The following is a 12,970-nucleotide window of genomic DNA, read 5'->3' on the forward strand; positions in this document are numbered from 1 at the left end:
AAAAAAAAAAAATCCATCCTGTGGAAGCAAATGCTTATTTCCTTCTCCAACATAGCCTGCAGATCAAGACCCAGGACGAACACTGGGAAGTCCTCTGCTCCGTGCTCAGCACCCACCCAAACCTACGACAGCTCGACCTGAGCGGCAGCATCTTGAGTGAAGAGGCCATGAAGACCCTCTGCATCAAGCTGAGGCAGCCAACCTGTAAAATACAGAATCTGATGTAAGGCTTCCCAGCCCCTGCACATGCCCCTTTGCCTGGCTGTGTCATGGCTCTCCTCTCCCACCTACTGAGGGAGACCAATCTCTAAAATGTATTCGGAGGGAATAAGTGCCATGGAAGGTATAGGAACCAAGTTCCCAAAAGCACAGGATGGGGAATGACTAAAGACCTTGTGAAGGGATTACTAAGGTGGGTTCATTTACTCGGGGTCTTGAAGGATGAATAGGAGTTGGTTAGTGGGGGAAAAGTGAGGCAGGCTCATTTCAGTAAATGGTAGAGCATGAGGCAATAGCAAGATCAAAGTGCATGATCTGTGAGAGCCTTTAAATCAGTCATTAATGCTTTTAGGCTAATAAGGTAACAAATATTTAAATACCTAATATATTGGGTTGGCCCAGAAAGTTCGTTCGGGTTTTTCCATAACACCTTATGGAAAAACCCAAATGAACTTTCTGGGCCAACCCAATAAGTTCCTGGGTCTTTTGGAGATGCCAGGGTACTTACCAGACACCTAGAGCAGGAAATGAAGGGCTTGTTCTACTTCAACAAAGGTTCTATTTCTACTTTTCCCTCCAGGACCAAGTGAAGCACATGTGACACTCAAGACTAGACCAAGTCAAGTTCTTGGCTGCAAGCATTTTCCTCTCCTGGTCACTTCTATCTCTTCCCTAATTAGTTTCCTTAAACTGGGCTGAGTCAAGGACCTTGGTGATCCCAGAATAAGGAATAATGCTTTGTTCACCTTAAGTCCGACACCAAACTTGATTTCTCTGTCAGCTGTTATCTTAACTGTTTTTCCCTTGGGAATCCCTCCCCACTAGCTGCCCCTATGTTAAGCTCTTGTTACACCCTGTCACTTGCTTTAATCCATGTCATTCATATATACACTACCAAATGTAAAATAGATAGCTAGTGGGAAGCAGCCACATAGCACAGGGAGGTCTGCTCGGTGCTTTGTGACCTCCTAGAGGGGTGGGATAGGGAGGGTGGGAGGGAGATGCAAGAGGGAGGGGATATGGGGACATATGTATATGTATGGCTGATTCACTTTGTTATACAGCAGAAACTAACACACCGTTGTAGAGCAATTATACTCCAATAAAGATGTTAAAAAAAAAGTAACTCTAAAAAAAAAATCCATGTCATCACTGTATTTGTCATTCAACCCTAATACATGATAATGGTAAAGAGATTCAGGAAGTACAAAGGATTTTCTGTAAGTCCCTTGATGACTCTTCAGCTTCCTGTTTGCCTAATTACTTTCACATATTCTCATAAGTTTTCCATGCAATTATAAATATATAGTGGCATATGAAGTTTTTAATCCAAATGATATCACATTGCACAGTCTGACATTTGACTTTTTTCTTCAACTTGAACTTGGCTAGATATCTGTAGCTCTATTCTTAATTGACCATAACATTTTTCATTCTTTTTTTATAAATTTTTTGGAGTATAGTTGATTTACAATGTTGTGTTAGTTTCTGCTGCATAGCAAAGTGAATTAGCTATACATATACATACATCCTTTCTTTTTTAGATTCTATTCCCATATAGGTCATTACAGAATATTGAGTAGAGTTCCCTGTGCTATACAGTAGGTCCTTATTAGTTATCTATTTTATATATAGTAGTGTGTGTATGTCAATCCCAATCTCCCAATTTAGCCCTCCCCCACCCTTTCCCCCTTGATAATCATAAGTTTGTTTTCTACATCTGTGATTCTATTTCTGTTTTGTAGATAGGTTCATTTGTACCATTTTTTTTAGATTTCACGTAGTGATATCATATATTTGTCTTTCTCTGTCTGACTTACTTCACTTAGTATGATAATCTCTAGGTCCATCCATACTGCTGAAAATGGTATTAGTTTGTTCTTTTTATGGCTGAGTAGTATTCCACTGTATATATGTACCACGTCTTCTTTATCCATTCATCTGTTGATGGACACTTAGGTTGCTTCCATGTCCTGGCTATTGTAAGTAGTGCTGAAGTGAACATCGGGGTACATGTCTCTTTCTGAATTATGGTTTTGTCTGGATATATGCCCAGGAGTGGGATTGCTGGATCATATGGTATCTCTATTTTTAGCTTTCTTGCATTGTTTAATATGCTCTTCCCAGTGCCTGATGCATCATAGGTACTCAAGTATTTGCTGCTTTAAAATAAAATACTTTTGACCCTTGAACAATGCAGGAATTGTTTTGACCCTTGAACAATGCCAAGCGCTGGTCCCATGCAGTCAAAAATCCAAACATAACTTTTGACTCCTTAAAAACTTAACCACTAATAGTCTACTGTTGACCAGAAGCCTTACCAATTACATAGTCAATTAATACATATTTATATATGTATTATATGCTGTAGTCTTAAAAGAAAGTAAGCTAGAGAAAAGAAAATGTTATTAAGAAAATCATAAGGAAGAGAAAGTACATTTTTACAGTACTGTATTTATTGATACCATAAATTGATGTTGTCTATTTATAAGGGGAATCATTTGTCAGTATCTCCATCAATATTATATGATACAAAATACTTTAGGTGTTATATGTATAACATACATATGTGTATATACATACATGTAACAGTGGACATCAAAAATAAAAATATAATGTGAAAGAAATTCATATTTATTTACAGGTGTAATGATTCATTCATAGATAATGAAGAAGCAGCAATAGGATTGCTTTATGGTAGCTTAGCCTGTACACTAATGAATGAATCATTATAAAATTTTTATGGCATACATATTACAGTCATACTCATACTGGAAACATTGTTACATTTAAAAAAAACACTTACCTGTGACGATCAGCTGATACAGTTTCTACAATTATGAGAGAGAAAGGCAGACTGTACAGTAATGTAATACTTTGAGAGCAAAGTTATAAAACAGTGAGAAAACAAACACATTAATTTTATACTGAATATCACTCACCTTATTCCTGTGTAATGATAGGCTATCCACTTCAGTACAAGCTTTGCACACAATGTTCTACATATATATTTTTATATATTTATTGAAAAAAAAATCCAGGTATAAGTGGACTCGTGCAGTTTAAGTCCATGTTATTTGAGGGGCAATTGTAAATGCAAATAACGAGAGATCAGAGTTGAAATGGAAGAAAGAGCAAGAAGGAAAAATTAGGATACAACCAAATGTCACCCAAATGTCTAACTAGTGTTTTCTCTCCTCTTCTGTAGATTTACAGGTGCCCAGATTACCCCTGGTCTCCGTCACCTCTGGCTAACTCTTATCAACCGAAATATTAAATACCTGGACTTGGAAAGCACTCACCTGAAGGACAGAGATGTTATGATGGCATGTGAAGCAGTAAAGCACCCAAACTGTTTGCTGGAGTCTCTGAGGTAAGTCCTGGGTATGGTTTTTGCTTTGCGGATTTCAGGGCTTTATTGTTTTTACTTTTTATTTTGAAATGATCATTTACAGAAAGCTGCTAAAATATTATAGAGAATCAGGAGTCTGGATAAGGTTGCTGGCGATGGCTGCACAACAGTGTGTATATAATTAATGCCACTGAATTGTACACTGAAAAAGTTAAGATGGTAAATTTTGTGTTATGTATATTTCACCACAAGAAAAAAGTAACTTTCAATTTTTTTTCTGGCAAAAACCAATTTTATTTAGGCTGTTAAAACGTTTATTTTTTATTGTGGTAACATTGACTTGTATATATGAAACTTATATAACATTATATTTCTTAATTAATTAATTAATTAATTTTTGGCTGTGTTGGGTCCTCGTTGCCGCACATAGGCTTTCTCTAGTTGTGGCAAGCAGGGGCTACTCTTTGTTGCGGTGCACAGGCTTCTTGCGGTGGCTTCTCTTGTTGCTGAGCATGGGCTCTAGGTGCACGGGCTTCAGTAGTTGTGGCACACGGGCTCAGTAGTTGTGGCTTGCGGGCTCTAGAGAGCAGGCTCAGTAGTTGTGGCGCACGGGCTTAGCTGCTCCGCGACATGTGGGATCTTCCCGGACCAGGGCTCGAACCCTTGTCTCCTGCGTTGGCAGGCAGATTACTAACCACCGCGCCACCACGGAAGTCCCCAACATTATATTTCTACTTCCATCTACACTTCAGTATGCTCACCACCAAAAATTTGTTTTCTATGCGTCACTATGCAGTAGACCTCCCTCACCACCCTGTAACCACTACTCTGTTCTCTGTATCGACATGTTTGTTTTGATTTGGTTTGTTCATTTATTTGGGGGTTTTCTTTATCAGTTTTTTAGATTCCACATTATGAGTGCAATCATATGGTATTTGTCTTTCTCCGTCTTATTTCACTTAACACAAATTGAACTTGAGGGTATTATGTTGTCACAAATGGGAAGATTTCATCCTTTCTGTGGCTGAATAGTATCTCCTTGTGTGTGAGTGTGTGTGTGTGTGTGTGTGTGTGTGTACACACACTCAGGTTTGCCATCTCTATAGTTTTTCATTCAACAGCACCGTATGAATGGGACCATACAGTATGTCATCGCCTGAGATGGGTTTTTTTTCAATCTGTAAATGCCCTTGAGATCCGTCCAAGCTGTTCCATGTAGCAACAGCGTGTTCCTTTCTATTACTGAGTACCATTCGGTGACACAGATGTGCACAGTTAGTGTAACCATTCACCAATTCAGGGCCATTTTGGTCATTGCCAGTTTGGAGATATTACCACAGTTTTGTAATTCCTGGGCATGTGTCTTGCCAATTAGATTGGCTGGAACTAAAGACCACTACTCCTTGGCGCTTTTGGCGTATTTTGAGACAGATGAGCATGAGGTCTGCTCAACTTTGTTGACTGATTCACCGCAAGTGGGGAAGAGTAGCTTGCTTTGCACCTTATGTTAACTTGCAAACTGCACATTTAAAAACGTAACCCAAGGAAGTCAGTCGGAGAGTAGAAGGAGGGGAAATGGCTTGCTTCTGGGAAGAGGTGAGGATGTGTCTCCTGTTACCTGTCTCTGCAGGTTGGATCACTGTGAATTAACTCACACCTGTTGCCAGGTGATCTCCCAAATGCTTGTTACGTCCATCAGCCTGAAATCCCTGAGCCTGGCAGGAAATAAGGTGACGGACCAGAGCATAAAGTCTCTCTGTGATGCCTTGAAGGTCACACAGTGCACCCTGCAGAAGCTTATGTGAGTTGAACTCTGTTCACTATTTATCTACTCTTGAGATCATCCAGGTCATGGGGGAAAAGGGAGGGGAATTGGCTGTTGTGTAAGCCGAGGGTTAGAATGGGAGAAGGGAGCTCATGAGAGAGCCCAATGTGGAGGTTTGAGAAAGACCCAAAAACTAACATCTATGTCTTTGCTACTGACTCCAGACTGATATAAAAGACCAGAGCAGAAGCTGAACTTGAAAAACAGAGTAGAATGGAGGTTGCCAGAGGCTGGGAGTTGGGGAAATGGGGAGATATGTGTCAAAGGGTATAAACTTCCAGTTATAAGAGGAATAAGTTCTGGGGATCTAACATACAGCATTCAGATTATAGTTAACAATACTGTACTGTATACTTGAAACTTTCTGCAATGCCAAAATCCCAGAGAGACGTAGGATTGTGGTTAAGCTGCCATCTATGGCATCCTTAAGCACCAGGCTCTGTGCTAAGTGTTCTCTCCCATTAACATCATTTTCACAAGCAACCTACCAGCTGGCAATTTTTCCCTCCCATTTGCTGATAAGGAAAACAGAATCCAGAAGAAGGGAAGTCTCTTGTCTCAGGTCATACAGGGAATAAAAGGCACAACTAAAATCTGAGCTCCCGTTTGATACCTAGGGAACTGATTTGTTACCTGGGCATTTCCTCCTTGACATCTCACAATTTGGACAAGGTTGTTTCTCCCCACCACTCCCAAAGCATGCCATGGCAGGAGCATCCTCCTTCAGTGGGAGTTTGGTTCTGAATCAGAGCAAAAGTTGAAAACCAAGTGGCACAAATTACCCTTTCAAGCCCAGAAGGGGGAAAAAAAAAATCACAGTGGAAGCCAACACACCTTCTAGCCATCAACCTGTGGGGGGGGGGGGAGAAAAACTTTATTCTACACTCTTATGATCAGTTTCTGGGGCCTGCAAATTAAACAGACAATGGACAGATTTGCAGTAGAAAAGGCGTACAAATTTTACTGATGTTGATTTTTTTTAATGCGCATGGGGCCTTCACAGAAAGGAAGTGAAAAGCCCGAAGAAGCAGTTAGACTCAGGAGCTTATATACCATTTTAACGAAAGGTAATGAATTGTGGAGAAGTGACTAGACAAAGGAAAGGGGTTTAGGGCTTCTATGGGCTGATAAATTATGGGAAGGTGACTAGGAAGTAAATGGGGGAAGCTAATAGAAAATAAGGGTTATAGGAAGACTCGCCTCAGTGCCACCTCTATCTCTGTGATAAAGGTTGTTCCTTCCCTGGTACAGGAAGTGGGGGAGATGTGTGCCCTGCTTTCAGGCAGGTAGGTGGAGGGCAGAGAGCTCCTCCTGTGTCTGATTTTTCTTAATTGCCTCCAGCTCAAAATACTGTTTAAGTCAAAGTAGCATATTTTTGAGGTGGCCTGTCCTGATCCCCTTCAAGTCCAACCCAGCAAGCATTTCTTCCTTCATTGAAAGGAAGCACCACCAATAATACAGCGGAAGTGCTTGCTATGTGCATTGCACGGCTCTAAGCACGTCAGATGTGTCAGTTCATCTAATTTTGCCACAATCCCATGAGAGAAGTACTATTAAACTCATTTTCAAGTACTGTTGCTTCTTAAGCTTTGCTAAAGAGGTGGACTATCTAGTTTATACCTATGGGTCATGATGTATTAAATGTAAGTCCTTCTAAATAGGGAAGTCGCCCATCTCTGCAAAACCTCACACCACAGTAAAACAGCCAGATAGAGAGCAGATTCGCATTGCCCAGGTGCTGCCCATGGTGGCTGATGGAAGATTTAATCACCCACGATATTTAGAGTAGTATTTTTTTGTTCTGTTTTGTTTTGATTTGAAGTATAGTTGATTTACAATGTTGTGTTAGTTTTGGGTGTACAGCAAAGTGATTCAGATAAAAAATGTATATGTGTATATATATATGTGTGTAGGTATATATATGTACGTATATATATATATATATATATTCTTTTTCAGATTCTTTTCCCTTGTAGATTATTACAAGACATTGGGTAGAGTTCCCTGTGCTATATAGTAGGTCCTTACTGGTTATCTATTTTATATATAGTAGTCCGTATCTGTTAATCCCAAACTCCTAATTTATCCCTCCCTGCCACCTTTCCCCTTTGGTAACCATAAGTTTGTTTTCTACGTCTGTGAGTCATATTTCTGTTTTGTAAATTCATTTGTGTCTTTTAAGAGTCCACATATAAGCAATATCATATGATATTTGTCTCTCTCTGTCTTATTTCACTCAGTATGACCATGTCTAGGTCCATCCTTGTTGCTGCAAATGGCATTATTTCATTCTTTCAGAGTGGAATTTGGGGACTGAATCACTGGAGTTGAGTTTGCAAGTTAAACACAGACATGATGCGACATCACCAGATATCTGCCAGGGCGTGTCAGCTATGGGGGTGACCTTTCTCTCCCTTCCTTGCAAGGGAGGGAGAGATGGAAATCTCAGAATAGATATCATTTCCTTTCTGGGACTCTCTCTTTGCAGACTGGGGAACTGTGGCCTCACAGCCACTGACTGCCAGGATCTGGCCTCAGCTCTCACCAAGAACCAGAGCTTGACACACCTGTACCTGTCAGGAAACAGCCTGGGGAGTGAAGGCATGAATCTGCTGTGTCGAGCCGTGAAACTTCCCAACTGTGGTCTACAGAGGCTGATGTGAGTCCAACTCGCTGCCCCGCGAGGATTCGTAGCTTTATTACAAAGAGCAGAAAGCAGTGGGGAACGTGGAAATTGTCAGGACGAAGGGACCTGATAAGTGCCACATCCTGCCCTTCCTGATAGCTCCTATATTTCATCCTTCTGTGGAAAATTCCACCTCCGCCTCTGTGTTTTATTACAGTGGGAAGTCCTCATTTATCCAAATACAGCCGATTCTCATTACTCGCGGCAGTTGTGTTCTGTAAAGTTGCCGTGAATACTGAATTAGCAAATGCTGAATTAGCGAATACTGAACCATTGCTCCTAGGGAAATACAGGATTAGGTTCCTGGGAGCCTCTGGTCACATTTTTTAAAATTTATTTTATTCAAGTATAGTTGATTTATATTGTTGTGTTAATTTCTGCTGCATAGCAAAGTGATTCAGTTATACATATATATATTCTTTTTCATTATGGTTTATCACAGGATATTGAATATAGTCCCCTGTGCTATACAGTAGGACCTTGTTGTTTATCCATCCTATATATAATAGCTTATATCTGCTAATCCCAAACTCCCAATCCATCCCTCCCCCAGCCTCCCTCCCCCTTGGCAAGCACAAGTCTGTTCTCTATGTCTGTGTGTCTGTCTCTGTTTCATAGATAAGTCCACTTGTGTCCCATTTTCTTCAACCAATCAATACATAATCTTGTTTTGTGTGTTTTTTTTAAAGACACTTTATTTAATGCATATTATTGATTCATTAACATTGAACTCACAGCCAACAGCACTAGATCTCATCCCTGAAGGAAGCTTATGTAATACACATGTTTTCTCCATAAAGCACATCCCAGCCTTCTTACCCTTAGGACACTAGACAGCACCTTAGCACTATCCTTGGGGGCCATTTTAAACAATGAAGTCACCACCACCAACAACAAAAAAAACACAAAAATGCAAAAAATCACGGCGTTAACTGGACCATGAAAAGGATGCCTGTTTCTGGTGTGACAGCTGAAAAATTCCAACCTCAGCTAGGAGCATGTGCAACCGCCAACTCAAATTTTTCTCTGCTCTGCACATTATTGATTTGCAAATATCGGTTTTGGGGGACACCAATGTTAGCAAGGAGGCAGATTCAGGAATGCAGAGTCCATGAATAAGGAGGCTTGACCATTTATTAAGCACCTACGTTGGGCAAACACTCTTGGTTGCTAGGGACAGAGATGAGAGGCAGATGTGGTCCCTATGTTTACATAGGTTAGATTCTGGCAAGGGAGTGTTGGATAAGAGCTGAGATTTTTCAGTAGTTCACTGGCGGTCCAGTGGTTAAGACTCTGTACTTCCAATGCAGGGTGCACTGGTTCGATCCCCGGTCAAGGAACTTAGATCCCATATGACGCGTGGCCAAAAAAAAGAGATGAGATTTTTAGATGCGGGTACTGGTGATGCAGGATCAATAGCCACAAAGTGTGTGTGACACACGCACACATCTGGGGGTGCTGTGTACTCTAGCTATTTTACAGTAGGTGTAGGTGTCCCCGTCACAGTTTTAAATGCCGTCCCCTTGTGTTGCCAGACTCTTCTATCCGAAATCTTTGGTTTGACAGTAAGAATGTGAGACTTAATCTTGCTCAGTGCTGACAACCAGCTCTGCCATTTCATCTCTTTGACCGATTAGTCCACCAACGACGTCACATGAGGGGAAAATATTCGTGCATTAATGGTATACCTGTAGCCAGAAATTCTGTTGAAGCATATAACTTTGATTCACATGTCTACCTTATGACGAGTTCTAAGGTTCCCCAGTGAGTAAGTATGGGGAGATAGTAGTGTAGATAGACGAGTGAGCGCCACCCCCTCGCCAAGATGTCCATGTCCTAATCCCCGGAACCTATGAATATGTTACCTTACATGGTAAAAAGGACTTTGCAGTGTGATTAAGAATCCTGAGGGACTTCCGTGGCGGTCCAGTGGTTAGGACTCCACGCTTCCACTGCAGGGGGCACAGGTTCGATCCCCGGTCAGGGAACTAAAGATACCACAAGACGTGCAGTGCAGCCAAAGTAAAAATAAAATGGAATGGAATAAAACAGCAGAAGAAAAACTTTTTAAAAAGAATCTTGAGATGGGGAGATTCTCCTAGATTATCTGGGTGGCCCCCATGTAATCACACATGTCCTTCAGAGGGAAAGAAGGAGGTAGGAGAATCACAGGTGGAGGGGTGATAACAGAGTGATACAGTTGCTGGCTGGAGACCAAGATCTAAGGCATGTGGGCAGCTTCTAAAAGCTGGAAAAGGCAAAGGAAAAGATTCTCCCCAGAAGGAACACAGCCCTGCTGACACCTTGATTTCCAGCCCAGTGAGACTCTGACCTCCAAAACCATAAGATAACATAGGTGTGTTTTGGGGTTTTTTTTTTTTTTTTTTTTTTTTTTTTTTGGTACGCGGGCCTCTCACTGTTGTGGCCTCTCCCGTTGCGGAGCACAGGCTCCGGACGCGCAGGCTCAGCGGCCATGGCTCTTGGGCCCAGCCGCTCCGCGGCATGTGGGATCTTCCCGGACCGGGGCACGAACCCGTGTCCCCTGCATTGGCAGGCGGACTCTCAACCACTGCGCCACCAGGGAAGCCCCATAGGTGTGTTTTTAAAACACTAAGTTTGTGGCCATTTGTTACAGCAGCCATAGGAAGCGAATGCATTGAGTAGGAGGAAAGTTAAAAAGAGATGCATCTTGACTAGCATCCAGCATGTGCACTGTGCCAGGTGTTCCACGGTTATCCCACTCCTGACACCCACAGGAGGAGAAAACTGAGGCCGAGGGAAGTGGCTCACGTGAGGTCACACTGAGGAACATGTATGACCATCCCCTTTCCCTGCGTGTGCCCTGCAGACTAAACGCATGCAACCTGGATGTGGCTGGCTGTGGCTTTCTTGCATTTGCACTCATGGGAAACAGACATCTGACACATCTGAGCCTTAGCATGAACCCCTTGGAAGATGACGGGATGAACCTTCTGTGTGAGGTCATGATGGAGCCGTCTTGTCCCCTCCAGGACCTTGAGTAAGTTTCCCTGGTTGTTGTGGGTCAACTCTACCATCTGGGGGCCTGAGGTTATAGAATGTCCAGAGCGATGGTACCACAGATTAGTTCTAGGGTCAACTGAGGCTCATTCTTGCCAGCGGACACTCTGGGTAAGTTGATGTGTTGACACTGCAGTGAGTATGGGAAGGAAAGAGGAAAAAGTATTCTGGACAGGAGCCCCGTGGAAGGATCTATGGGGTTCTAGGACACGCTTGATCTCTAAAACCTCTTTACTTTTCAGAACATCTTGCACCAAGTTAATCTTCAGCTATTCATTCTGTATGTGGGGGGAGGGGGAGGGGGGTGACTGTCTATCTCTCAATCCCTTTTCTCTCTGGGGCTGAAATTTCTTCACCCCTATTGGAACATTTTTATATACTAGGAGTATTCCATCACTAAACCAACTAGGAAAATTAAAGGACCTCAATAAGCAGAAATAAATCTCTCAGCTTGAAACCAAGCAATAATCACTCTTAATATTTCAGTTAATGTCTCCCGGATGCATAAGCAACATTGAATGTGTCACAAAGAAAGGATCCTAGCAGTTACCACTTCAGGTATTCTTACCATGTGGCAGGCATGTGGCTCTCAATATTTCTGCAGTTCCCCCACCAATCATACACCACGGGGAACTAAAACTCCCAGGGAACCTAAACCTTGCTTGGGTCTCACATTCTGTCCTTAAGGATAAGCAAATCATAATAGTAAATGAAGCACGATATGGTATTCCATTTAATGGTGCATAATAACTTTTTTTTTTTTTTTTTTTTTTTTGCGGTACGCGGGCCTCTCACTGTTGTGGCCTCTGCCGTTGCGGAGCACAGGCTCCGGACGCGCAGGCTCAGCGGCCATGGCTCACGGGCCCAGCCGCTCCGCGGCATGTGGGATCCTCCCAGACCGGGGCACGAACCCGTGTCCCCTGCATCGGCAGGCGGACTCTCAACCACTGCGCCACCAGGGAAGCCCCATAATAAATTTAAAAACCCCCAAAAGCTGGGACTTCCCTGGCGATCCAGTGGTTAGGACTTTGTGCTTCCACTGCAAGGGATATGGGTTCAATCCCTGGTCGGGGAACTAGGATCCCACATGCCAAGTGGTGTGGCCAAAAAATAAAATTTTAATAAATAAAATCCCCAAAAGCTGGACACTGGGCTTATGTCCAGTGTTTTAGTCATGTGTACCTTATCAAACTTTGTGTGCTTGATAGCATTTTCTTATGATCAATTACAAAGGTAGAGTTAATGGACCAAAAAGTGGGACCACTTTGAGAGCTCTCTCTCCCCAAAAATAAACAAACGAAAGGAATTGGATAGAGATCATGGTCCACAAACCTCTGAGAAGCCCCCAAGTATTAATTCTTCTATTTATTTTCATGGAATTGGCATTTTGAGCCCTAATGCTGCATGGTATAGAAAATTCAGCTTAGTCCATTGGAGATGCCATTTCTCTGGGGTTGCACTTAAGTGCTGGCAGATTTTCTGTTCCTCACCATCACCATTGGTCCACACTGGCCTCTAAGACTTGATCATTCCCACCTGGTCTTCACAAGTGAGTCCTTCCTCGTTCTTTTTTCTTTATTTTTGGCTGCGTTGGGTCTTCGTTGCTGCGTGCGGGCTTTCTCTAGCTGTTGCGAGTGGGGGCTCCTCTTCTTTGCGTTGTGCAGGCTTCTCATTGTGGTGGCTTCTCTTGTTGCGGAGCACGGGCTCTAGGTACGTGGGCTTCAGTAGTTGTGGTGCATGGGCTTCAGTCGTTGTGGCATGCAGGCTTCCGTAGTTGTGGCTCATGGGCTGTAGAACGCAGGCTCAGTAGTTGTGGCGCACGGGCTTAGTTGCTCCACGGCATGTGGGC

The 12,970-nt window shown here is 42.6% G+C and overlaps 1 protein-coding gene across 1 annotated transcript in view; it reads left to right on the forward strand.

Annotated features, from left to right (window-relative positions):
• Positions 1-12,970, forward strand: part of NLRP5 (NLR family pyrin domain containing 5) — a 41,909-nt gene that overhangs the window by 9,918 nt on the left and 19,021 nt on the right. The window contains exons 4-8 of the mRNA XM_007115076.3: positions 56-223; positions 3,428-3,592; positions 5,202-5,372; positions 7,885-8,055; positions 10,931-11,101. Of these exons, the coding sequence (XP_007115138.2) occupies positions 56-223; positions 3,428-3,592; positions 5,202-5,372; positions 7,885-8,055; positions 10,931-11,101 (846 nt within the window). The remainder of the gene's footprint in view (positions 1-55; positions 224-3,427; positions 3,593-5,201; positions 5,373-7,884; positions 8,056-10,930; positions 11,102-12,970) is intronic.

This window comes from Physeter macrocephalus, chromosome 17 (assembly GCF_002837175.3).
Source record: "Physeter macrocephalus isolate SW-GA chromosome 17, ASM283717v5, whole genome shotgun sequence".
In the NCBI taxonomy this organism is placed as follows: Eukaryota; Metazoa; Chordata; class Mammalia; order Artiodactyla; family Physeteridae; genus Physeter; species Physeter macrocephalus.